The sequence below is a fragment of the Arachis duranensis genome, chromosome 5 (assembly GCF_000817695.3).
Source record: "Arachis duranensis cultivar V14167 chromosome 5, aradu.V14167.gnm2.J7QH, whole genome shotgun sequence".
In the NCBI taxonomy this organism is placed as follows: domain Eukaryota; kingdom Viridiplantae; phylum Streptophyta; class Magnoliopsida; order Fabales; family Fabaceae; genus Arachis; species Arachis duranensis.
The window spans coordinates 19,193,384-19,221,335 of NC_029776.3; the positions used below are offsets into that span (position 1 = coordinate 19,193,384).

The window sequence follows — 27,952 nt, forward strand, 5'->3', positions numbered from 1 at the left end:
GCGGCCACTAGGGTTTACTGTCGCCGCTGTGCCTTGTCATCGCCATCAGAGTCGCCGTGAATAAGAGAAGGAAGGGGCGCTGCTTCACGCCGTTGTCGTCACCGTCATCGTGGGTGGAGCCGCCGTCGCCAAGGTCCGCCGTGAAGAGGAACGCGAATGGGAAAGAAAATATGGAAGTTGCTATTGGGGATTTGGGAAAAATGGCTCCGTTCTGCCTCTGCCGCTTCTCCTCTAGCATGTGATGAACCAACAATATTGATTATAGTCTTTTTTCCTTTTAATGTGTGTAGTTCCCATTTCTTCTAGATACAACGATTTGAGACTCAGAATATTTTTCAAACACCCAGATTTGTTCCCTGCAGAGGTGAGTATCATTCACTGAAAGAAATCAGACTTTTAAAGAGAGTATTGATGTTTTAGAGGAAGTGGTATTTAGATCAAAATGAAGGTCTTTAGATCAAAATGAAGATGCTATTGTGGAATCTCTAAAGCAGAGCCTGGTTAGTTGCTATTTTTGGTCCTATTATTGTTATTTTATGATTGTTGTATTATGATTTTCAAAGAATAAGATCACCAACCATTTCTTGAATAAATAATTTATATAGCTCTTTTTTTTCTCTTTAGAATTTTGGTATATGTGACAGATTTTTTACTATATTGGCAATTTTAATAATATTTTTGTTTTATAGTTCTTCAGTTCTATGTGAGTACATTGCAAGGTAACATTTACTGTTTATCAATTAATAATTATACAAAAGAAAGTTCTGTATTTGTTTATATAAATCAGCTAACTGATTTAAACATTAAATGAGAGGCTCTCTAGTTGAATGTATAGAAGAAATATCTGGTCCTGCCCAAGATCTATGAAATTTAGGAAGTTATGCATGATATTTTTCAATGCTTCAATACTGGTTTTACCACTACTTATTACTTACAAATTAAGTCATCACATAATATATATATCCAAGTATCTGTTATACAGGTTAGCAAGTGCCACTTAAATTTGAAACATAACGTATACGTTGTAATTTTTACCATCCTTAAGGCAACTAGGGCCTCCTGCTAAGCTAAATAACTGGAGGGAATATATCATATATGCTCTAAATATAATTGTAAATTGCTTAGGTTGTTCTTGATTGTTGTCATTCATGTTATTAACATACATGAATAAAGAAACAAGTAGCTGCTTTACATCCGTAATAGGTTAAGGTCAACGAGTGATTTAATAATAGAAATAGTCAATTTAATCATTTGTAACTCCGTATAAAAGAAGATGAAATAACAAGAGTTGGATGCCTACAAAAACTTAGATGAAGGTCGTCAAATTAGAAGATACATTAACTTGTTTGGTAGATACAATGAACTGAATTTATTTATTGAATTTTTTAGTTTAATTTTTTACAAATGTTCCCCTATTATTCACGTACTCATTCTGAGGATTGACAAGGTTGGAAAAATAGTAATACATATTTTGAATGCCATATTTTTACAAAATTGTTGAACTTTGTTATGTTTTCCTGAGTTGCTGAATACATTAACTTTACAGACTTTGCTGGAGAGGATAAAGTCAGTGTACTCAAACATAGAAAGTCTTTCACCTGATCGAATCGTTCCAACTGTGGGGTTGAATATCGATCATATTGAAGCTGCAAATAGGAAACTTGTGTCCTGGGACTTAGGAGGTCAGGTATGGGCATATGTTAGAAGGATGAAGGATTAATAAAAATTGACTTGAATTTTGCTTGTTTCGTATCTTGTTTTGGATTGATTAAAATGAATGACAGAATTTTTATTGTTGTTGAAATTTTTGTTGTTGTTGGATATTCGTTCGATTAAAAAGAGAAAAAAGGAACTAAAAAAAGAAGAAAGTTAGTGTATTTGTTGTTGACCTGTTGCTGCTGTGATGAGACGATAATTTTATTGTTTACATGAATATTTCTTTGGTCAATGGTGATAACTGAAATTAATTCTTGTATGTTTTATTAATCATGAACTACAATGGTGAATTTTTGTTATTGCATTGAGTTCAGTTGTTGAATTTTCGCTCTTATACTCTGGCTATTTCTTATCTTGATGATGATGAGTTTGAAGAACTTCTCCCAGGACCTCCTCCTCCCGCTGTTGATAATGAAGATGGTAATGCAGAAGCTTGTGAAACTCGTGAAGGTTTTATGATTGATGAAGAATAGAGTGACTATTAAATGACTTATTTAGACTTTAGTTAATTAGTTGTTCATTATAGTAGTTTGGTTGGTTTATTTGCTACTAAATTTATTTTAGTTGCGTATAAACTTGTATGTTGTGAATTTGTATTTTAATTTGAGTTGTGAATTTGTATTGAGTATGTGACTTTTGACTTGTTATGGTATATGTTAGTTATAGTCCAATGGATAATTTGGTTTATTTGAGATTTATTTCATTATCTGTAAAATTAATTTCTGCTATAAAAAATTTCATAATTTTTATATTTTACTAGTTACATTTACATTCCGTCTTACGATTCAAAGAATTACAATTAAAGAAATTGTTATAAAATAAATATTGTGCTTTTGTAACTAAAAGAATGAAAAAATATTACAAAATCAAGTTATATTTTATAACTAAATTTTGTGATAGGAAAATTTATATTGGTACGAAAAATATTATAAAGGTCCAAAATTGTTACTACTTTTGTAACAAATTTTGGTTTTTGTATTAAAAAAATTTGTTATAAAATATTACTTTGAATTGTAACAGTTCTATTTTTTGTTACAAAAACTTTTTGTAACGGGTGTTGAGTTAAGAAATTAACTCATATAATTGATTATGACAAATATTATTTTATTGGGCAAAGTAAATAATTAGTATTGATTGTTTTATGATTATATGTGACTAATTATTTATTGATGCAGGCCAAAATCAATACACCAAGACAGTCCAAACTGAAAGAAATCAAAGACAAGGCTGAAGGGCTACAAAGCAAATAAAAGCCCAAAGAAAAACAAAGTAAGGGATCAGACGGGCCAAGCAAATCAAACCCGATCTAAGCCCGAATGCCTCTCTCATTCAAACACTCCCATATGCTTTCACCAAAGAAAAACAACGTACACTTTTCCTGCTGTGGTTAGAACTTAAAGAAAGTGAGAGAAAGCTTCTTCCCTAAGCTGATCACCAAAGAAGCAAGAAAAAGAAAGATTAAGCTTGAAAGGCAGAAGTCTAATCAACCATTTCAGACAATATCAAGCTAAGATAGAGCTAAAAGGTAACCCATTTCCTTACACATGCATCTCAGTTTCATCTCTTCTTCCTAACTCTCTTCTAGTCCAAAAATGAGATTCATGAAAAAGTTGATTTCTGCTCCCACTGATGTGTATCTATGGTCACAAGTGAGTCTTGGGGACCAAGTAGCTTCTCAACGGCCAAGATCTGGGTTTACCGTTGGGGATATCTGTTTTATGCTTTCCTGTGGCTTTCGGTCAACAAGAGAAGGTCAGTAGCAAAGTCCCTAATTTGAGTAAAAATGAGAGAAAGTGAACGGCTGGGTTGGTGAAACACAAGGCTCATGAAGTTGACCTAGGAAGAGCAACTTAGCAACATGCAAAGAGATAAAAGAAGTTTTTATTCATTCAGAAACTAAGGAGAGATAACTAGTGTTATTGAGGTTTTGTTCTGTGAAGAGTTCCCTGAAGAAGTTCCTCTACTCGGACAGTGCTTTCTTTCAAAGAAGCATTTCACCAAAATGAAGAACTGAATCAGAGACATGCAAGTCTGGTTTATCACATAGCAAAGAGGCTGTTGATGAAGTCAATCTCCTTCATATTTTACAGATTGAAATTTACTTTTCAATGTTTATCTTTCTGTAATTTCTTGACTGAAAAGGCATACTGAGAGAGTTCAAGTAAAAGCCATGAGTGGAAAGAGGCTGAGTGATACACTTGAGAGAAAAGCCTAGAGTTATTTTCGGGTTAGCACTAAGATTGAAGAGTTATGTATTAGCATAGCCAATGTCAAGTTAGGTTAGAACTTGAGTGTGAAAGGATTGCGTCAATCCTATGGAATTGGTGTATGTAATACTTTTAACTATAGTGGAAATTCCTCCATTGTTGTGGAGGAGACTAGACGTAGGTTGCATAGCACATGGCAACTGAACCAGGATACATGCTGGTGTTAGCTTCTCTCTTCTCTGCTATGTTCTATTTTTTGATATTCATGAGACAAAAATAAATTGTCTCATAAAGTTTCCGCTGCTGAATGCAAACAGAAGCAAAATTGAAAGTTTGCTTTAAAGGGTCATTTCAGTAACTCAAAAGAAAGGCATAGATTCAATCCCCCCTTCTTTAAGCCTACTACAACCTTCAACGAGACATACTGCAATGGCCCCTTTTTTTTTGTTACAAATTCTTTTTGTTTCAAAATTTCGGTTTTTTGTAACAATTTTTTTGGTTACAAATATTGTTTTTTCTTTTAGTGATATTGGCTATGAGAATGATAGGTATTGAGTAATGGTTTGGGAATAGACGAGTAATCCCTATTCGAGTTGTAACTTTGAGAATAGATGAGTAATCCTTATCCAAGATGTGATTTTGAGGGTAGACGAGTAATTTCTATCGAAATCATAGCCTGATGATAGACGAGTAATCCTTATCCGAGTTATGGTTTGAGGCACCTACCTGAGTAGATGAGTAATGCTTACTCCAAGTTGGGTGAAACACGGCATGGGTGGACAAGTAATGGTGTGGAATTCAAAGTCCACAAACTAACTGGCAAGTGCATCAGGTCGTACCAAGTAATACTTCAGGTGAGTGAGGGTCGATCCTACGAGAATCGATGGACTGAGCAACAATAGTCTAATGACTCACTTAGTCAGGTGATGATTGAATTTATGACAGTTCGAAATTTCACACAAAGAATTCTGTTGATAGTATAGTCCAAACCGACAATCGATCCTCAAATCAAATTTTAATATGGTTGTCACAAAGTTCAACCCCAATAAAAGTAAACTGAAGTATTCAAACCTCAGGTCATCTCACAAGGAATGGGCAAACATGTGCATCAATATTGGTTAGAATTCTGGGGTTGGGAGTCATGATCAAGAATTTAAACTACTAGACTTAACATGCAAGAAATCTTAAAGTGCAAGAAACTAAACCAAATAACTAAAGCAAGGTATGAGCAATTTCAATCTAGCAAGAGAACATATAATCTACTTCTACTCTAGAACTAAGCAATTAACTAAACTAACTATAATAGGAATCAAGCAATTGGGATTTTTGGTTTTCAAATATGAATAATAAAAGGAACTCTTGGCTAAGCATAGGAATTGGGGTCACCGTCCTTGTCTAATAACCATATCTTGACAATTATAAGGAACCAAGCTCATTAAATTTACATCTATACTTGAAGTATGCCAAATGACTTGATCAACATCAACCCATAAGTCCCAACCTAGCTACTAATTGACTTAGTAGTAAGCTAGTGTCAATGGTTATCAAATTGACTACTAAGGGTTCTCAAATCACCAAATCAATCAAACCTAATGACTCAAGTTTACCTAATTTCCTTAGCCTAGGCCAAGAGTAGAGAAGACTACTCCACGATCAAAGGAAACATTTCATCATTATGTGCACTAACAAAAGACATATTTAAATTACAATTAAATTGGAAATTACAAGTACCCACTAACAATTATCAATAGAAAACAACTCAAACAACACTACTAATCATAGGAAACAATGCACTAATAGAAATTCAAGATCCATGAAGTTCATAAAATGAGAAGAAAATGGGAAAATAACAAGAAAGCATAAATTCAACACAAGATCTAAATGAAATTATACTATAGAACTCAAATCAAGTAATCTAAACTAAAATAAACAAGATCCAATTCAGAATTTCAACAAGGAAGATCAAATCAAACTAGATCTAGAGAGGAATGAGGGTTTTTCTCTCTAGAAGAACAAGAAAAAAAACTAGCTAAAAATTGTGTGTAAGTGTGCATGATTGATCCCCCCTTTACCCTATCAATTCTTGGGTCTTTTCCATGTAGAATCAAGTTAGATTTGGGCCTGCAGCTCCTCAAAAATCACCAGTCACGATTTTATTAATGAGGTCATGTGATGAGCATCGCGCGTGCGCGTCGACTGATTTTTGCGATCCATGCGTACGCGTCAGGTATGCGTATGAGTCGGTGGTGTTTTCGCCAATCCACGCGAATGCACCAACTCTCGCGCGCTAATCCCAGCAATGTGCATCCATGCGTACACGTCTCTCACGCGTGCACGTCGCAGCCAATTCTCCAAAGCTCTATTTTTCATGTTCCTTCCACTTGTGCATGCTTTTCTTCCATCTTCTAAGCCATTCTTGCCCTATAGACTCTGAAATCACTTAACAAACACATCACGGCATCGAATGGTAATAGAAGAGGATTAAAATATAGCATTTTTAAGGTCAAAGAAGCATGTTTAAGCAAAATTAGGGAGAAAACACAAAACCATGCAATTTATATGAATAAGTGTGAAAGAATGTTGATAAAACCCCCAAAATTCTACACAAGATAAACCCTAAAATTGGGGTTTATCATCAGGCAAGTAGAAAGTGGTGTTTTGAGGGTTGTAAATCGCATTAAACAGTAATTCAGAGAGTAAGAAAGCAAACAGTAGAATTGGTATAAAATATATGTGAGAAAACAGTTAAGGTTTTGGAGTTGTTTATTCTTCCGGATTAAGTTTTCTTACTAACTATTTTAATCATGCCAGATTCATTTCATGGCAAATCGTAATTAACTAAACCCTAATTTCTTAGTAATTTAGTCTCCTCTAACCTAATCAACCGCCAATTCCTTGGTCATTTAATGTAGATTATAGGGTTATGTTCAATTCTAGTTTATTGGCCACAAAAACCCTAGTTACCTAAATATAAGAGGATTATATATCACATATCCCATTAAGTCTAAGTAATTAGTAGTTTAGGAGAAATTTACTTTCAAACTAGTATTCAAGTGAGATAACTTTTCCAAGAATTACAAGAAAGTATATAGAATAAGGGTTATTCTTACGATATACCCATATTCATAAGATGAAAAGTGAAAGTAATCCTTGAAACTGAATCAATACATAAATTAAAATAGAATAATAATAGTCTCAATCCATAGAAATAAATAGAGCTCCTAACCTTAACCAAGGAGGTTTAGTGGCTCATGACTCAGAGAGAAAACTAAGGTTCAGAAAATGTGAAAGTGTAGAAGAGAGAAGATCATCCGAAGGGTTGAATCTTTCCCTTTTATATCTAATTTAATTTGATTTAAAACTAAAATAAAATAATAAATTCTAAATCTAAAAGATTTTGTTTGTAAATAAAAATAACTAAAATAAGATATAATACAACAATTAAAAGCTAAATCCAACTAAAGATGCTCCATTTGAAAAGTGTGATCCAGACCATTGGCGCTAAACGCTAGATTTGGCATTTAGCGCCCTTGTGGGCAGAAGCTTCCCTTTCGATTCTGAGTTCTTGGCGCTAAGCGCCAGACTTGATGTTTAGCGCCCCAATGGGCAAAGGACTTCCACGCAATTATGAGTTGCTGGCGCTAAACGCCCAACTTGGCTGCTTCCAAACTCTTCTCTTTTCTTGCATACGAACTCTGCCAAATCAATCCAAACTTCTCTTGAAATAATTAAAACACTAAAGTAACTCAAAGTAGCAACCAAAGAAGTTTAAAACACTATAATTAAATTAAAAATCAATAAATTTATATTTAAAATAAATAGAAAATAGAGGAAAGATGCTCACACATCAAGTAATACCTATTCCATATACAATTAACTCATTAACTGTTAAAAAATATTCAAAATTTATTTTACAAAAATTTTCCAGTTAGCTTTTAATAATTAATAAATTTAAATATATCTAAAATATAAATCTGATAATAATTATTACTAAATACACTAATAATATATCATTTACCTTAGTAACATTAGTAACTAAATAAAAGAATACATCTCTAATAATTTCATAGATCACATTGTTAATAATATTAATTATGATTTAATCTCTAGTATTGTCACTATTGGTTTTTTCAAATCAAAAAAATTAATAATAATAACTTACATAATTAGGATGATTGAGATAATTAACAATATGAAACTCAAGACGATCAATTTTTTATATTTTGGGTTTTCTAGTTATTATTAATTTTTTGTACTGCTGCTAGATGAAAACTTGAATAGAAGATGAGTTTGAAGAACACAGAAGAGAGAAAAAAATGTAGAGTAGTTTCTAATTGTGTGAGTGGAAAATGTAGAGTAATATTATCACAATGGCGTAAAACACTGATTTGGGTGAGTTTTGTGGAAAATAGATTAAGTGTAAAAAAAATGGTTAAGATATATAAAATATTTAGGGTAAGTATACTTGTGAGGAAAACACTTATATTAATGACGAATAAGCAATACAAAAACTAATGATGAGAGATAGAGGTGGAGAACAAGTGTTGAGACCTCCACTAATGTCACAAGAGGATGAATAAGCTTTATTTAAAGTGGACATGGGCTGGTTAATGGTTGTCGAGTGTTCTGGTGAAACACCCGAATGCAAGTTTTTACTCGTGAATGTGATGAATGAAATGAAGAACAATGAGAGGAATTTTGGAGAGAGAGAAAAAGATGGATTTTTTAACTTCTCAACTTCAAGAATAAGAAAGGTCTAGAAGAAGGTGAAGGTGAAGGTGAAGGTGAAGGTGTTTTACAGAGGTGGCTTGAGGTCCTTTTTATAGTATAAAACCATAATAAAGAGAAAATCTATTGTGCAATGGTTTTAGTCTGATATTTGGTTTACTCTTTTTTATCCCAAATATCTTTTGGTATTCTCGTCACTTTAAGTCTTTTCAACTGTTCAATGGAGGAAGTTGATTCCCACACGTTAAACTAAAGCTCATGACATGTGACATTAGTGAAGAGACTAGTTTGGTTTTCTTTCAACTAGATGACGCTCTTTACATTCCAAATCCAACCAATCCACTTTCACCAATTTAGTTCCCACCGAAGAGAAATTCAATTTCTCAAAGTGTTCTTTTGGGTTCCATCCTTTTTACCCAATACCTCTAGGAGGAACTTAATTCTTGTTTGGCCATGTTTGTAGGTCATTCTTAAAATTATTTATGTAAAAAAAAGTTTATAATTTTAGTACATAATCATAAGCTCCCATGCAGTTTTTGAGGGCACAAAGTATTTCCTCAAACTGTATTGAACTTTTTTGTACTCAACAGAGATAATAAATTTTTTTTAACATAATATCAAAATAATATTTTTTTTAACATATAACTTAAAGAATCAAATCTGCTCTCTTTCATTTATTTTTTTTGTTATAATAATATATGTATTTGTAAATATTATGATATTCAAATATAAATATGTCTGTATAATTTGAAATATTAAATGAAGAAAGAGGGATGATTTAATTTAATATAATAATTATATATATTAAGAAATAAGAAGGGGAGAAACTCTTATCCATTTAATTGGACACGTTTTATATTTGAGTACCTGAATTTGGAGAGACACATAAGGAGAGAGAACACTTAGAAGGATAGGGGAGAGTGTGTTTCTCATCATCTTTGCTAAGGTATTTTTTACACAGCGCAATATCATCACTACTATCATCACCACCATCCAAATCCTCTGTCTTCTTCAACAATTGGGAGTTTTTATTAGGGCAAAGGACACTCCCATATTCAACTTCGTTCTGTCTTTTTACTCTATCTTTTTACTCTGTCTTCTTACTTGGTAAGAATATTTTTCTTCTTTTCTTACTTTTGTCTTCAGCCTTGCTCTTTGTGTCATATAATGTGTACTTCTATTTTCTTATATGAGACTCTGTCACTTGAATATCTGCTCTTGTATATTTGACATTTTTTGTATTATTCTGAACTTTTGTTACTCTGAACTTGTATCATTCTGAACTCTGATGATCATTTTGTACTCTTTGTTACTCTGAATTCTTATTATTATGTTCTTTGTCTCCGTTCTCATGTAACCGCTCTCAGCTTCATGTAAATTGGTTTGCTAATTTTGGAATTAGCTATAGGGATTCTTTGATAAAGATCTTTCACCTTACAACTTTGGATGTTATATCCTCATTTATATATGTTTCCAATGAAATCACAAATAAAGAAAAGAAGAAATTGAATTAAAAATTATGAGCAATGTTCATTTGTAACCATAAATAGATATTTAAAAATAAAAATAATTTAATTTAATTAACTTTTTTTTGCAGGAGGAAAGTATGATTTTAAAAAAAGCAGGATTATCTACTGCTATTTCTTTTCTGTCCCTTTTTTAAGGCCAAAAAAGGAAAATACTCAGAACTTTCTTACCCTTTTTATGCTCTTTATTTTTTTAGGAGTTTGGAGGGTGGGACACTTCACTTTTTTTAAAATATTTTGTACTGCAAAATTCTTAAAATGCATTATTCATAACTTTTGAGTGTATGATTGCTAATGCAATTTTTTCATGCATTACAAGATGCTTGCAGAATAATATAACATAAACATTGGCTCTTGATAAAGAAGCCTTTTGGAATTGAAATTAGACATAGTACTTCTTAACGTACTTGAAATTGACGGAGCCATTGGTTGTTCCATGATCTGGGTCTAGCAGGATGCAATGTCCGTTGGGGTGTACTTCAGAAACAAGGTAAGAACCCTCCCATTTGGGAGTTCATTTTGGCAAAAACATCTTTCTCATTACTGCGTTTATTGATTTTAGTACCAGATCTCCCTCGAGGAACACCCTGGACCGAATGTGCTTGTCGTAAGCTAATGCTAGTCTCCGGTGATATTCTTCCATCTTGCTTCCCACAACTTTTCTTTTTCCTTCCAACTCTTGCAACTCAACTTCACAATCCCTTGCCTTTTAGAATACGCGCCGACTCCCTACGAGTAATTGGGGTGTTCTCGTCTTCCTCCATATTCTTCGGATTCGCGAATGGAGGTGGTAAGGGGGTTTTATACCTCGGTTGATCTCTAGCCATCACATTGAAGTGTTCCTCCCCAGTGGAGTCGCCAAGTGATTCGGGTGAGTTTCGTAGAAAATAGATTAAGTGTAAAAAAAATGGTTAAGATAAGAGATTCAAGGTAAGTATACTTGTGAGGAACACACTTCCATTAATGACGAATAAGCAATACAAGAACTAATGAGAGATAGAGGTGGAGAACAAGTGTTGAGACCTCCACTAATGTCACAAGAAGATGAATGAGCTTTGTTTAAAGTGGACAGAGACTGGTTAATGGTTGTCGAGTGTTCTGGTGGAACACCCGAATGCCAGTTTTTACTCGTGAAGGTGATGAATGAAATGAAGAATAATGAGAGGAGTTTTGGGGAGAGAGAAAAAGATGGGTTTTTTAGCTTCTCAGCTTCAAGAATAAGAAAGGTCTAAAAGAAGGTGAAGGTGAAGGTGCTTTACAGAGGTGGCTTGAGGTCCTTTTTATAGTGGAAAACCATAATGAAGAGTAAATCTATTATCCAATGGTTTTAGTCTGATATTTTGTTTACTCTTTTTTATCCCAAATATCTTTTGGCATTTCTGTCATTTTAAGTCTTTTCAACTGTTCAATGGAAGAAGTTGATTCCTACACGTTAAACTAAAGCTCATGACATGTGACATTAGTGGAAGGACATCTAGTTTGGTTTTCTTTCAACTAGATCACGCTCTTTACACTCCAAATCCAACCAATCCACTTCCACCAATTTAGTTCTGACTGAAGAGAAATTCAACTCTTCAATGTGTTCTTTTGGACTCCATCTTTTTTACCCAATACCTTTAGGAGGAACTTGACTCTTGTTTGACTATGTCTATAGGTCATTTTTAAAATTATTTATGTACAAAAAAAGTTTATATTTTTAGTACACAATCAAACACCCTACTCTCTAATAACGCCACATTACACCATTCTCATCTCTATTTTAATATTATAAAGTGCATGTACTTTTTTTTTATTAAAATCTTGTTTTCTTATTATTAAAAATCTTTTAATAGCTTGTATATGAAAAAAAGGTGTTGAGTTTAGGAATCAATAATAATATTTTTAATAATAACAAATATATATTTGGTTAGATTTAAAAGTCCAAAAATATGTTTGATGGCTGTATTTTTTGTGCTGGTCCATATTGATGGTTTAGTGGCCAAAACTCAGTTCATTGGTGATTACAAGGCCTCAAACACAATCAAGAAGCTTCATAAAAGACAAACCTGCAACTATGAAGCTGGTACACATTTTCGAATAAAAACAAAGGAACAAATGGTATTTCTTTCATCTTGTTAATGGAGGAAAAGGGATAAAATTTAGCGTCAAAGTTGAAATCAACGGTACTGATTAAATCAGTACAACAAACGACAAATGGCTTCCAATAAAAGAAAGAAAAAGGAACAACGAGAATAGCAGACCAAACACTCCTTTCTTCCATGATTCTCTGCTGCAGTTGCAATGTTCCTATGCATTTTTGCGTCTCCACTACCCCTGCTATTGATACTCTGATTTTAGGAGAAGAAAGCAAGCACTACACCGTCCTCATGTTCAAATTTTGTCACCAAGGACAATTTCAAATTTTAGAAGTATTATCCTATAAAAAAAGAATAATTGGTCAGAAAATGAAGGTAAGGAGTGAAGATTACTAAACTAAGTTTTTATAGTATTTTTGCTACACTTATAATCTCCTTTATTGTGTTCATTGAATATGTTATTTTTTAGTTTATCTTTTTTTGTTTTTAATAAAAAAAAAGCATACAAGTGAGATATTTACAAGTTATTGAGAGAAAAAAATAAAGAGACAAATTTTAAAAAAAATAATTAAATATATCAAATTCTTTTGAAGTATTTTTTTTGTTTTATGTTATGAGTCTGAGAAGTTTTTCTTGTTAAATTGGGAGAACACTTAGTATTAAAGTTTAGATTAAAGAGCTTAGCCATAACAAATTTAATTGAAGCTGATGTGTTTTTTGATAGGTTTAAGAAAAATCTTAAAAATTGATGAATGTAATTTCTCTAAAATTATAGTAAAAATTTTACTACATTTGTAATGGACATTAGATGAGTCACATTGTACTAAATAAAAGTTTAAAATGTTTAAAATAAAAGTTTTAACAAACACTACAACAACGAATTTTTTATTTTATAAACGAGATAAGAGAGATATTTATTTCGGTAAATATTTTTTAAATTATTTATTTTGATAATTATTATATTTATTTAATTTATAAAAATAAAAAATCCCTACAACAAGTTTCAAATGGTTATTAAGTTAAAAAACATTGAAAACCGTCTTAGATTCAACCTATTTTCTAGGACATTGACATCCTACAAGGTGTATCATTCTTAGTTTACATAAACATGATACATAACAAAACTCAGTTTACCAAGTCACACTAGTTTTATTTATTTTTCCCAATAATTTTCTTGTGTGAGTCATTTGTTTAGTTTTTATATTAGGGACCACTTTATTACATTAAAAATAATTTTTTAAAAAATATTTATATGTATCATTATATTATTAGATATTTTTATTAAATCGGTTAATAATTTATTTTTTAATAGATCAGAATAAAATCGATTTATTATAACAATAATAATAAATCCAATTATCCACACTATAATTATTAGACCCGATTTGATCCGATCAATTTATATAATCTAAACCGAATCATGTTTAATTTTTTTATAAAAAGACAAATATATCCCTAATTTTTGTTTTAAAAAAAAACAAAAAAAAACTATGATCCAGTGAATTATATAAATTAGTTGATTCCATCAGATCTGATAATAATTTAGTTTATTGTTATTGTTATAAAAAAATCGATTTTATTCTAATTTGTTAAGAAATTTAAAAATAACCGATTCATTAATACATCTAATAATAATAAGACACATAAATATATTTAAAAAAAGAGTTTTACTTTTACGTATCTTGGGAGCATTTCTTGATATTAACTTTCTTGAGATTTATTTACCAGCGAAAATATAAATATGATTTCATTTCACCATTTCGTTGACTTTACATAACTAATGCCGATACAAATGCCACGAAAAGGACTTCTTTTACTTATGTTGCACAAACTACCTATGAAAAAATCCCACCAACACAAAAAGCAGAATCGCAATCTGCAAAACTGTGGCATCAGTAACTAAATCGACGCTCCAATCAGTTCCTATTTGCTCTGTCATTGGCATTCTGGTCTCTGGTATCAGATGATGAACCCTGGCCGGGATAGCTTGTTCTCTTCTTCCTGTGAATATTCCAGGAAAACGTATTCTCGTCCACACCACTCTCACTTCCATGTTTCTGAGAACTTGGTTCTTCAGTTTTCAGCCGCTTAGAAGCAGGAGTCACAATGAAATCATCTGCACTTGATCTTTCAATCTTCATCTTGAGGACACTTCCACTCCTTTGCTCTAACAACCTTTCATCGGCCACTGTTTTATTGCTGGCTTGTGCATGGTTGTCAGAAAGGAGGATGCCTCTTTTCTTCCCTTTAGCTGAAAGCTTAGATACATCTTGTCCATTCTCCATAGCCCTCATCCACTGCAGATCACTTAATGTGTCTGCATACACGACTTCTTTTCTTTTCCGCTTTCCGGTAACACTACCAACATCAAAAGCTTTGGCCTGATCATCCTTATTTAGAGCAGAGTATACCCAATCTGGAACTTCATGCTCTTCCATGAGACGAGATCTATAATTCTCCCTTTGTCTCCTCTCTTCATCCATTTTCTGAAACAGCCAAAATTCCTCATCGGATCGGGCTGCAAGGCGGTTAATTTCTCTCTCACTCGGTACATCGGTCCCAAGTGAGCTTGTACCTCTTCGCATAATCTCCTCTAACATTTCTCTTCTGTCCTGAGCTGCACAAATAAATATTCGACATTCAAGCAGTTAATGTATAGCAAGACCTATGAAGCACAACACGAGACTGAAACAGTAGCACAGGTTTGTTCCAAACTGAACACAAATGTGTGTTACACAAATGTGTGTTCATAGAATATGAAAGAACTATGATCCTAAACAAACCTGTTGAAGTTGTATTGAAAAGTCCTGCTTGGATAACTTTGGCATCAATGCCCATCTTTTGTTTTGCACGCTCTAAAATCACCTCTTCAATTGATCCCACACTAACTAACACAAATACTCTGACTTCCTTTTTTTGTCCAATGCGATGGGCTCGGTCCTCAGCTTGTTGATCCATTTGAGGGTTCCAATCACTATCAAATATTATAACAGTATCTGCTGATTGTAGGTTCAAACCAAGACCTCCAGCACGGGTGCTCAAGAGAAACATAAAGTATGGAGAGTCAGGAGCGTTAAATTTCCGTAATAGAGAACCTCTTTCCTCAGTTTTTGTTGAGCCATCAAGTCTAAGAAACTTAAAATCATGAAGTCGCAGATAAATTTCAAGAATGTCCATGAGACGAGTCATCTGTGAAAACAGTAAGACTCTGTGACCAGCTCTGCGAAGTTTTGGGAGCAAACGATCAAGAAGTTCAAACTTCCCTGATGCTCTGACAATTTCCTCCTTCCGGTTGTACATATGATAGTCTCCCACAAAGAGGTAGGGATGGTTACAGCACTTTCTGAGTTGCATCGTCAAGTTCTGTAGACTTCTTGATTTTCCAGAACCTACAAATTTTTATTTACTTGGTAAAAGGTTTGTAATGCATAAAGGAGATAATATTGAACTAACATTGGAATTTTATTTACACTAATTCTCCAAAAGGTAGCAACTGCAATACATTGAATAGTAAAAAGGACTTTGGCTTACTTCCAAAGAGATGGAGTACTGATACTTAAAAGCCAACAAAACAACAAATTCTTAAAGGTTTTGATTTTGACAGGCAATAACAAACAGGGTGCACTGGGAATAAATGAATACCTAAAACAGGAAGTAGACAAATATTCAAATCAAAAGTATCTGAGTAAAACAACTGTATTATGAGGTCTAGAGCCGAAGTTGGCAAGAGAAAAATTGGAAAACAATTGGGATACTAACCATTGTCTAAGCCAACTCTTCCTACATCTGTTACTTGTTGATAATATACTTTCTGCCAAGCTGACATGTCACATTTGAGTATGACCTGAGATTTTCCAGGAAGATATTTTTCCACCTCATCCTTTTTCCTTCTTAATATAAAGGGCCTTATTACCTAAAATAATCAAGACCATGGATTAGAAAGAACTTGAACAGCAAGAAGAGAAAAAGAATAGGCAACTAGCATAGAGAACCCCACTTGATGTAGACGCCTAATGATCAATAACTGTTCTTCATCTGTTAGAGACACATCAACTCGGTCTGCAAAGGGAGCATTAAACCAGTCCTCGAAATTCTGAACTGAATTGAAAATGCTTGGAAGGAGAAAATTTAGCAGGGACCATAATTCCTGCAAACTGTTTTGAATTGGGGTACCAGTCAACAAAAGTCTACGTTGGATGTGGTAGCTGCACCAACGTAAATATTACATTAGAGAAGTTATGCATAACCAAGAATTGAAAGAAGTGACAATATTGAACATCTCCATAATGCTAATATTCCTTATGTGGAGTCATACCCAGAGTCTAGGGTTCTTGCAAGAGCACACTCATGATTCTTCAACCGATGCCCTTCATCCACAATCAAGTAGTTCCAGTGGATTTTCTTAAGAAAGGCTTTATCTCTCATTATAAGATCATAATGTGTTAGCAGAACATTAAATTTCCCATCTCCAGACAATTCTTCCTTCATTGCTTTCCTCTCATCCATTCGTCCATCATAAAGAATAGTTATAACGCTGAATAAGGAAGAAAATGCAGAAAAATTTGGAAGTTAACATGAGGAAAGAGAATCCTGAATTGGATATCTAGCCCCCAATAGGAGCACAAGCTACAAAATAACTTTGTTAGTTCCAGTTCTACACTGGACGTACCTAGGAGCCCATGTTGAGAATTCACTCATCCAATTAGGCAGAACAGCCTTTGGGGCCACAATCAAGTGAGGACCAGTCACACCCTTGTGCTCCATAAGATATGCTACCAATGAAATGGTTTGTATTGTTTTCCCAAGCCCCATTTCATCAGCCAAAATTCCATTTAAGTTGTTATTAAACAAAGAAAGCATCCACTGGAGCCCTTCTAGCTGGTATGGCCTTAACTCTCCACCTTGAAGTATAGATGGTTGCTCCGTCACCTTAAACAATCAAGTTTGTTAGAATTCCAGTGTACTAGAAATTTTCTTCAATTGAACGTATGGCATACTTACAATAAACCAGTCCACAGGTAGAACCTACCTTTTCTTGAATTGAATGTATGGCCGAATTGTATTGCCGCTGCCCTTCAAGTAAATCACTAGACTCACCATTTTGATCAGAATCTATCAAATCTGCATCTTCCTCAAGTGGTGATTCCTTAGAAATTCCATTTTTTGAAGCATCTGACTCTGGGAAGTCAGCTTCTGAATCTTCCAAGGGTTCAATACCATCTGATTGTTTTGAGTCCTTTTGACGTTGAACAGCTGCCCCCAAATTTACAAGTAGTTTATTTGTTTCTTCAAGAAGTACAGTCAATCTTTCATTTTTACTCTCTTTCACCATTCTCATGTAAGCTTCTTGATCATCAGCTTTTAAGGCTTGGAATCTCAATTTCTCCGCCCGTGTTGCACGTTGCCTTTGCCTTCCATGCCATGCCTGCAACAGCATCGATGACAACTCATGATTCAAATCCAACCAATGATAACTGATTTTCCCAACCACAAAGAAAGAAGAACAAAAAAGTCGCAATCAAATCCAATAGGCAACATATGTTGATAATTAATAAATTAGTGTTATTGTACATCCTGTATTATCTAAGGCACATACATATTATTCACAAATATGTATATTTCAGGCCAAAATTTATTCCCTAAATGTATATTTCAGCTTCCCTTATAAACATACATTTTTTTTGTCACAAGTTGAAAGTAGGGAAGAAATTGTTGTACCTGGACACCATCATTCCTCTGTTTTCTCCGCTTCAAAGAAGCTTGAATTTGCAATTGGAACTCACGTACAGTATTCAGTATTTCTGTGAAAAATCTTCTTTTTCTGGTCTCTAAATGATTTTTGGCCTGCTCTTCTAATCTTGATAGTCTCTGCATTTAAGAAAAGCAGTATAATTACTGACTTCACGTGCATACACTAATTGTATCAGTTAAACCACATCATCAACAGATGTATACCAAAACCGAGGGACAGGGCCCAGGGGAAGAGGGGGTAGTTCACAAATAAAATCACCTCAGCATCACGTTTCTTTCTTAATTTATCATCAGCATCCATGGCAAATGGATCTCCAACACCATACATTGGACGATGCAACCGCATCATGCCCCAATCAAACAACTGCCTCTCAGGATATGCACACATAACATTGAGCCAGTATTCAGAGCTGATATCACATCGAACCATCCTCTGCAACTCTGCTAGCTGCCACAAAAAAGTCCTTGTCAACAAGGACACAATTCTTGTTATTCCAAGAAATTACAACATACTTTCTTCAGCATAAAATAGTCCTGAACTATGCTGTCTTCCAATATAGTAACGAGTAAAGTACACACAGATGCTGCATCAGTAGAATGTTTGCCTTGTTAACTTAAACAGGTCAAACTAAGTCAGACTTTAAGGGCTGCACAGTTAGAGAGAAGTTTTCTTTCTCATAGCTCATATCTCGTACAAAGAAACTAGTTTTTGTCAAGCTTAAACTAAAGAATAAGGCCTATTTGCAAAGCCAATTTACATCCCATGAGATAAGACAACCTAATTGCACAATACAAACAGGTAGGGATCAATTTACCAAAGCATTTTACTACAGTTATGTTAAGAACTGAGGTAAGATTCAAGAATCAGTTTACCTTCAATCCGTAATATTCAAGTAGGGATCTTGTCTGTAGGTCGTCTCCTCCCCTGCTTGAAGGCAATCCTGGTCCAAGACAGTAAGATAATAAAATAATTCTTTATTAAAATGATGAACACTCTTATCCTAACGTCATAGGAGAGGGTTGGAGTAAAATTGTTAACCTTCAAGCTGAGTTAAGCGATGCTGAGTGAGGCTTTGATAACGGCTTTCTCTAGCTCTGCACAATTTGAAACCCGAAGCACAGTTGGATCGCTGCTTCGAAAGCGCATCATCGAGATCCGCCAGCAAACCATCTTCAGCCTGCGAAACGAGCAGAGCAGCGGAAACAAACAAACAAACACTTGTCAGAGAAGTTCGAAGCTATAAATATAGAAAGAAGAACAAGATAGAGGGAGGGAGAGAGAATACGGAGGAGTTGAGAGAGATGGAAGAAACGGTGTTGAAGAGATCGGGAGGGAGAGGGAGGTTGTGGGAGAGGATGTTGAGTGCGCCGACGAGAGCCTTCGTGCTGTGAGCTTCCTTTGAGGAAGGCTGTTGCTTCTGCAGCTCAGCCATGGCCCCTGCCGGGAAGTGGGGCCCACACAACCGACGTCGTTTGATTTCAATATAGTCAGTCGTCACACAAGAGAAGAGACTCGGCAGCAGCTAGCTTAGCCTTTGTGTAAGCGCGCGCTAAACAAAAGCACTCTCGCTCCCTTCCAGTTCCTCTACTTTTGAGATTCTTCTTCAACCCTCTCTATCTGTACTCTCTGGTCTCTTCGCTTTTTTACCCATGGCTTTTTTGCATATTTTCTTTTTTCCTTACGCCAAACACGGCTTAACGACACAAAAAGACGTTATTGCCTCTCGATCTTACAAATGATTTGGCTATATAACTAATTAGGGGTGTAATCAACTGCAGTTAATTAGTGAAAAAATATGTCTTTTAATGAAAAAAAAAATATCCTAACAGTTAAAAAAAATAAAATAAAAACTATCTAAAATCTAAAAAAATCTAGAATTAAATAAAAATAAATATTTAAAATTATTAAAAAAATATTTAAAATTTAATAAAAAATCTGAAACGTAATAAAAAAATATAAAAAAATTAATAAAAATATCCAAAATAATTTTAAAAAATTTAAATCTAAGACATCTAAAAATATTAAAAAAACAACAGAAAATTAAGGTAAGAAATACCTAAAACTATTAAAAAATATATAAAATGTATAAAAAAAGACACATTCGAAGCCTAGAGAAAAAAAATATTCAAAACAAGGAATAAGAATCATCCAAAATCTACATGAAGAAGAAGAAGAAGACTATTATAAAAAGAGTATCCAAAATTTAGTAAAATGAAACATCTGAAACATAATAAAAAGAAATGTCCAAAACCTAATAAAAACAAGATATCCAAAATCATTTTAAAAAATTCAAAACCTAACAAAATAAGACATTCAAAATTATTGGAAAAAGAACATTTAAAAATTAAGAAAAAAATATTTAAAACTATTAAAAAAATAATCCAAAACCTAAAAAAAGAAACATCCAAAACAAAGAAAAAGAAACATTTAAAATATAAGAAAAAGAAAAATCCAAAGCCTATAAAAAAGAATAAAAATGCTATTTGTACACTAATTTCAGTCACGAATTCCAACCACCGTGTAGAAATATGGTAAAATAATGCATACGGATACGGTAAATAACGCGACGCACCTTGAAAACAGAAGCCACTCAGTTTCTTGATCGTGCCACTATTCTCCTCTTCCTTGATCGCGCGATTTCTTCTCTTCTAGGTGCAGTGATTCACTCTCCTCTTCTTCGATCGCACCACTACACCTCACTCTTCAGTTTCTTCTCTTTTTTGCGCAGCACTTTACTCTGCTCTTCGATCGCAGCATTGCTCCTCACTTTCTTTTGTTCTCCATGCATCACTTCACTCTGCTTTTTTCAGCACCGTTTACTTTTCTTTTTTTAAGGAGTTATTTTGAATGTATTACATTAATTTATTTTGGTTTTTCTTTTCTTAGGATTTTGATTCTATTTTTATTGGCCAGATTAGGAAAGTTGCTACTTATTGAAATAAAGTCAGAATTCAATGAAATCCACAAACTCAAATGATGAGGTTTCTGTTATGTTTAGTTCATATGTTATTAATTTTTAATTCCTAATTTGATTTTAAGTGTTTTTGATTTATTACTTTTCTAGTTTGTTAATTATAAGGTTTTTTATTTTTCATCCTAAAATTGCTGTCAGTAATCAAAGACCTTTTAACTTGTTTTTAAGTGTTTGATTATCCATGTTTTAGGTTATTATAAGCATACAAATGTCATTCTCCTCTATGGAAGATTATGAAGTTTTTTATACCAATTATGCAAAGAAGGTTGACTTTTCATGGAATATAAGAACTACTAAGTGAGGTCAAAATAGACCAAATCTTGGTATATTCTAGAGCTAGCTATCGAAGATAAAAAATTGATCCATTAAAGAAGACAAATCTAACTTTCGAGCAAAATTGTAAAGTTAGGATAATTGTGAAGAGGGATAAGAAGCTGAAATATGTGTTAACCTATGTGAATATTCAGCATAACTATGTTGTTAGTCCTAGCATCGCAAAGACTTTAAAAAAGAAAGGGAACTAAGCTTGCATGTCAAACGGATAGCTGAGATCAATGATGAAGTTAGTGTTACAATGAAAAACACCTATCAGAGTTTAGCAACTACTGCTGGTAGCCATGATAAATTGACTTTTATCGAAAAAAAATCCTCAAAATCATATAGAAAAATGTGTCAGAATCATACAAGAGGAGAGGGATGCGCAATCATTAATGCAATACTTTCATAGGATGCAACAGAAAACCACAACTTCTTTTATGAAGTTAAATTGAATAAGCAACATCGCATAGAGCATGATTTTTGGGCCGATGCTAGAAGCCATGCTGCTTATGAGCACTTTGGCGACATTGTGAGTTTTGATACGATGTACCAAACAAATAGTTACAACACCACAATTATATATTTCAAGTTAATTATATGTACTCATGTTTTTGCATATATTTGATGTATAGAGATAGGTAGAATATAATACATTTGCTGCTACTTTGCATGATATATTGAGTTTGATTATACTGTGCATGATTTTAGTAGCATGTTTGATTATAGTATGATATGAATTTTGAGTTTGATTGTTACTTAGAAACTATAATTGGATTCTCAATTTTGATTATAGGTATGTGAAGGTTACAGAAGGCTTAGAGAAGGGGGTTGAATCTATGGTCTTCTTTTATTTTAATAGATTAAGCCTTTAATACCCAACTTGAAACTTGATTTCTATTTGAACTATGCAACAGAAAATTTAAGAGATAATTTTGTTTTGTCTCATAAATTTCAGAAAACAAAATAGCGAGAGAGAGGAAGAAGTTGACACAGTCATGTATTTTGGTTCAACTGCCTTGTGCAATGCAACCTACTTCCAGTCTCTACTACAACAGTGGTGGAATTTTCACTATAGTCAAGGTATTACATACACCAATTTTCTAGGATTCACACAATCCTATCTGGACATACAATTTTCTTCCTAAACTTGACTTGGTTATGCTAATACCTAACTCTTTACACTAAGTGCTTACCCAACTTAGCAAGGGACACCTCACAAGTACAAGACACAAGATAGAAAATTACAACCAAAGAAAATCTAAAATCACTCTTGGCTTTTCTCTCAAGTGTTTCACTCAGCCTTTTTCACTCTTAGGCTTTTTCTCAATGTCTCTCTCTCAACCTTTTACCTCTCAAAGACAATACAAAAAGATATACATTGAAACTGAAATACAAGACAGTAAAACATGGAAGAGAATGATGCATAACAGCCTTTGTTGTTATGAGTTGAACTGGATTTAGCTATCTCTGATATAGCTCTTCATATTGGTGGAATGTTTCTTTAGCTTAGAAACACTGTCCAAAACGTTGAACTCTTCACAGGGAAGCTTTCAAAAAAAAAACTCAGATTTTGGTTCTCTCTCCTTTGTAACGACCTAATTTCTGGTACGTCATGATCATACTAGAAACTGAGCGCTACCAACTTGTCTTCCTAATTATTATCTATTATTTATTATATGAGCCTGATTCGTTGTTAAAAGCGTAGTTATTTTGCGAGGTATTTTTTTAAAAAAATGTTTGGATTAATAAACAGAATCATTCATAATCAATTCACAAATAATAATAGATAAAACAGTTATAAACAACCACACATAAATACATCTCAAGCAGTTGATAACAATCCGTGATCCAGCCTTTATTAGAGTATAGACTTTTAGTTAGAACACCCCTAGATATAGCTAAATAATATCTATATACATATATATACATACAACATCCCAGGCCCTGACCTGTTCAAGAAGTCCCTAAGCTGGTACCCAGGCTAGCCTAGACTCTATACTCACCTAGTCCCTCTAAACTACTAAACGAGGGAAAGTACGTTCTAAGTCTTCAAAACTCAAATCAGGTGGAACGTCATCAAAAGGTAGAACATCATCTACTACTCCTCTACACGATCAGACATTGTCATATGACGTCTCTCTGGTACCTCATCAAGTAGTCACATAATAGGAGTCTCGTACGCTAGATTTAGGTTAAAGTTCGCATACAAATGGGGTGCAGATGTCGGCTGGTCTTACAGTATAAACATATAAACAGAGAACGAGATTCACCCTAGACTCAGAAAACTATCTAGAGCAAAATCCTCTTTACGAATGGTCATTAGCGAGCTACGGAAGGGTACTCATGCTTCCATCTGAAGGGGGGAAAGGGAGAGAGAAGGAGTAAGAACTGGGAGTTCTTAGTAGGGCCATGGTTATTAGTTAAGTTCATTAATTTCGTGTGGTTTAGCAGATAAATAGCAGAATACCGAGAAGTAGTAAATAGAAGAAACAGATAAATAGAGAAAATAGAGAAAACAGAAAGTAAAACACAAACAATAGAATACAAGAAAACAAAACACAAACACAATGAATAGAATACAAACAAAGAAAGCATACATTCAAACAACAATCATAACAGAGGAAATACGCAACCAAGTATGATGCATGTCTAGCCCTAGTGCAGGTAATGAGCTCATTTGTCGATTACATACCCGCTCCCGATATTACCCAGCAACCTCTGTCTGGATAAGGCTTTCCTATTGGCAATACCCACTGTAAGCAACCTCTGTCTTGCAGGGTATCCACTGCAAGCAACCTTTGTCTTGCAAGGCAGCGCTTATTAGCCGATATACGCCCAACACACTCACTGTAAGCAACATCTGTCTTACAGGAGCAACAACACACTCACTGTAAGCAACCTCTGTCTTACAGGAGCACACTGATCTCGATACCTCTATAAGCAACCTCTGTCTTACAGCAAAGCATTATAACAAGGTATCCCAGGAAAGCGTTCTCAGTGGTCGTACCACCATCTATCTGACAGCTTCTCTGCAGTAGATTCTTACATAATCATTCTCATTGTCATCATTCATTATCATTCTCATTATTCATCATCACTTTCACATTCTTATGCAGTACCTCTTTCTTTCTTTATTCAATCATGCTATACAAACTCTATAGCGTTTACTTTTACAACATCTTAACTCAAATTATTTCTCTGTATCAGATTACTCTTTTCTGTGTATACCTTTGTTCGGCTCTGGTTACTCTTTTTTCTGTATTCCTTTACTTTTCTCTGGTTACTCTATTCTCTGTGTTTTTCTACTCTGCTCTGATTTCTCTGTTTAACGTATGTATTTAAAGCTTATGTAAATTTCGGTATGAATAGTTAGCTTGTCCCAAGTATAGGTTCTTTAAGTCTATACTAAAACAGTTTAACTTTTCATATAATACCTAACCCTAGTCGCAACTCAAGGACTAACTATGTTGCCCTAGTTCGTTCACTAATCTCTGTTTGTTTTTCTGTCATTAAAACTTTACAGACTTTTTCTTTGGTTTTTATCTTTTCTTTAACTTCTTATCTTTCTTTTATCTTTGCCTCACTATCATGTTATTACTACTCCCTAAGTGTTTTATGAAGGTAATTATGAGATTCTGATCTTAAAGTTGTCTTTCTAAAATTTTTAATTAAATATTATTATTTAATATTTTATTATTATTTATTATTTTATCATTAAATTTTTGAAAATTACCCTACTTTAAGTTTTAACCTTTAAAATTTACTTTTTACCACCCGTAACTTTTAATATTTCTACTTTAACCACCCTAACTTTCAAAATTTACCAAATAACCTTTCAAACACCAAAGTAATTACAACCTTGACCTTTTTAAGATCTAAAACATGTTCTTCAATATTCTTCATCACACTCAAAGTGTTTTTCATGTTCTTCATAAATTTTTCATATTCTTTCTCTGTTTTTACCCGTTTTTCAGTCTTTTCAGCAACCGATTTTTACCATAACTCATAATAAATTCCCAGCCACTAAATCCCATATTTTCTACATGATTTTAACACAAATTGAACCTCAATTTAAGGCCTAGGGTTTCGTTTTTCCAGCAGCTCCAAGAACATAAACTCAAAGCTTGAATTTTATCAAATTTCATCAAATTTTCACCAAAATTTCAACAAGAATTACTCATATAAACAATCAATTTCAAGCACAGCCAAAACATATCATAATCACACAACTCAAACACAATCAATCAAGATTAAATTCGTCAAACTCTACCTGGTTTTGCTGCTCCTAATTCGGTTATACTTTCAGGTGGTCCTTATGCACTTTTTCCTCCTAAATCACATCAAGAACAACTTTAAATCTACAAATCCTCAACTAAACAAACCTTAATCAAAATGTTAGGAAGGGATTCCTCACCTTAAACGTTCTGGGAATTGAAGATTCTTGGCTCACAAGTCAAGCTAAGCAAGAGATCTAAGGAAGAACATCAAGAAAACACTTGTTTAAGCATGTTTCCTTGAAAACCGAATTGAAGAGGGAGGGAGACAGCCATATCAGCTTATTTCCAGCCTTGATATGTTATATGGTTATGTAGAGGAAGAAGAGAGGATCATTTTGGTGAAATTGGAATTTTGATTTGAGTTTTAGTTAAGAAGAAATCAAGCTTTGAAGATTAAGTGTTCATGAAGTTTTCTCTCTTTTCTCTCCTTTCAATTTCGGCCAAAGGGAGTAAATGACTAGCCTTGGAGTGTCTTGGGGGTGTAGGGTGAGTTTTTATTGGTTGGCTTGGAGGTGGGTTAAAATAATATTAAAATATCTCAGGTGTATAACTACTAAAACTAGATGTATCGAAACACTTGTAAAAATATCTCTAAAAATTCTTTTCTGAGATACTATTATAAATGACACTAGTAACATATTTATTATGAGAATAGAACATGTATGATGAGGCCTTAGAATTGCTAAAGTCATCAGAGAGTGCTGGTGCTAAGCTGCACCAGTAAACTGTGAACCCGGTTAAACCGATTTTCTGTTTTTAACTAAAACAGACAAGGTAACCTTATAATATCATTCAAGAAGCTTCTAATACTAATATAATGATAATATTATCCTATTATCTCTCTTCTCTCATGAATCGAGTCCGGTTTGTCAAACTGAGACTATCGGAAATTAGAATCAAAACTCCTAACCGATACGGTTCAAAAACTAGGTTTATCGTGATTGCGTTATTGAATTTTCCCCAAAAGAGGTCCTAGCTTAAATATGACATAATGACAATGAGGATTGAAATGCTTGATGATATAGCAGAGGTTCTCCCCTTACTGATCTTCTTGAGAAATATGTATTTTCAGAAAAGATCTCACATAAGCGAAAATCAGGGTTGTTACATCCTTCACCCAAAACCGAAAACCTTTTTCCTTTTGTACCTTGTGTAGAGTCACATTTTAGGTTTTTCATAAGTCAAATCTTTGAACTCAGAGCTCCCTTAGCTTGTCATCTCACTTTCTTCATTTAACCCTCAAATTAGGAATTTCAAAGCTGGTCCTTTTGCTTGACCGAAGACTTTAGAGTAGCAGAAAAAAATTATTCAGTGGTAAACCCAAATCCAAACCCTTGAGATAGTGCTTTGTCTCTAAGAAACAATTTGAATCTTTGATTCACAGTAGTGATTATCAGATATCACTTTCTCCATATATCACAAATTGGCATTGTAGAAATTTGAAGAAGGAGTGAAGAAAATAAATTGCATGCAAATGGTAATAAATCACCTTTATCCTCTGACTTAGCTTAGTCTGACTTGATTTGGACAATTAGACATTTGCTTTCTTGATCTACTTTTCTCTTTCTTTCTTCCTGGTGAATGAACCAAGAAGAAGTTTTCTCTTTCTTTCTTCATGAATCTGACCGAAGAAAGCCTTGTGAATGTTGGCTTTGGATGGCTTCAACTTGGATGAATTTCTTGGGCTTGGATTGGCTACTTTCCTTTCATCCTGAGTGATTTCTTTGTTACTTTTCTTTTGGCCTTTGTTTGTGGATTTGGCACACTTCAGCAGCTTCTGTTTCTTTGTTCCTTTTGGTTTGGGCTGCTACAATCATTTTAGCTTGCATAACTTAATTTAAACAATCAGAACCCAATTGGGTATTTAACCTAATAACTTAATGTTTGTTATCATCATTTAAATTATTTGTGTTCTCAACTCTACATTATGATATGCCTTTTGCCACATTTGTTGGTATTAAGTACCATAGTCAATCAATGCTACTTGGTTGCGCTTTTTTTTCATGTGAAAAAGAGAGCTCCTTTCTTTAGTCATTTGATTGTTGGATGCAATGTATGGGTGACAAGCCACCTATTGGCATATTGAGATATTAATGCAAAGCTATGCAAAATGTGTAAGAATCGCGAATTAATTAACCGATTACTTAATGTAAAATAATAATAATTTAATTGCTCGAAATAGGTTCAAAATTTTATAATATTAATTATAAAATATAAATATGATATTTGGACTCAATAGATTTTTCTGAGTTGGAAAATGTAATTTTCTTCAGAAAATTTCGTAAAAATGCGTACTGGAAAATTAACCGGCAGTACCAGCTTAAATCTGTCCGATACTGTGCGAGAATGATAAAAACTGTAGAAAAACTTAGGAAAATA

At 33.7% G+C, this 27,952-nt stretch overlaps 1 protein-coding gene across 2 annotated transcripts; it reads right to left on the bottom strand.

The window, feature by feature from the left end:
- Positions 1–13,968: 13,968 nt before the first annotated feature.
- LOC107488578 (probable ATP-dependent DNA helicase CHR12) lies at positions 13,969–19,708 on the bottom strand. Of its 2 annotated transcripts, XM_016109337.3 has the most exons (12): positions 19,290–19,708; positions 19,043–19,181; positions 18,877–18,944; positions 18,263–18,451; positions 17,971–18,120; positions 17,282–17,677; positions 16,922–17,181; positions 16,568–16,786; positions 16,250–16,457; positions 16,012–16,165; positions 15,036–15,641; positions 13,969–14,869 (listed from the first exon to the last, which is right to left on the bottom strand). In XM_016109337.3, exons 1-12 carry the CDS (start codon positions 19,434–19,436, stop codon positions 14,169–14,171), a joined length of 3,237 nt encoding a protein of 1,078 aa, XP_015964823.1. In that variant the 5' UTR covers positions 19,437–19,708; the 3' UTR covers positions 13,969–14,168. The 2 variants fall into 2 exon arrangements, with proteins under 2 accessions (XP_015964823.1, XP_015964824.1); XM_016109338.3 differs by lacking the exon at positions 19,290–19,708 and having other exon boundaries at positions 18,263–18,467; positions 19,043–19,123.
- Between the last annotated feature and the right edge of the window lie 8,244 nt (positions 19,709–27,952).

Excerpts from the sequence above, each read along its gene's own strand:
- LOC107488578 (XM_016109337.3), bottom strand. The coding sequence starts at position 19,436 with ATGGCTGAGCTGCAGAAGCAACAGCCTTCCTCAAAGGAAGCTCACAGC. Across the intron at positions 19,182-19,289 it reads CCATCTCTCTCAACTCCTCC|GCTGAAGATGGTTTGCTGGC; the intron begins GTATTCTCTCTC and ends CTCGTTTCGCAG. Across the intron at positions 16,166-16,249 it reads TCATTAGGCGTCTACATCAA|GTAATAAGGCCCTTTATATT; the intron begins GTGGGGTTCTCT and ends TGATTATTTTAG.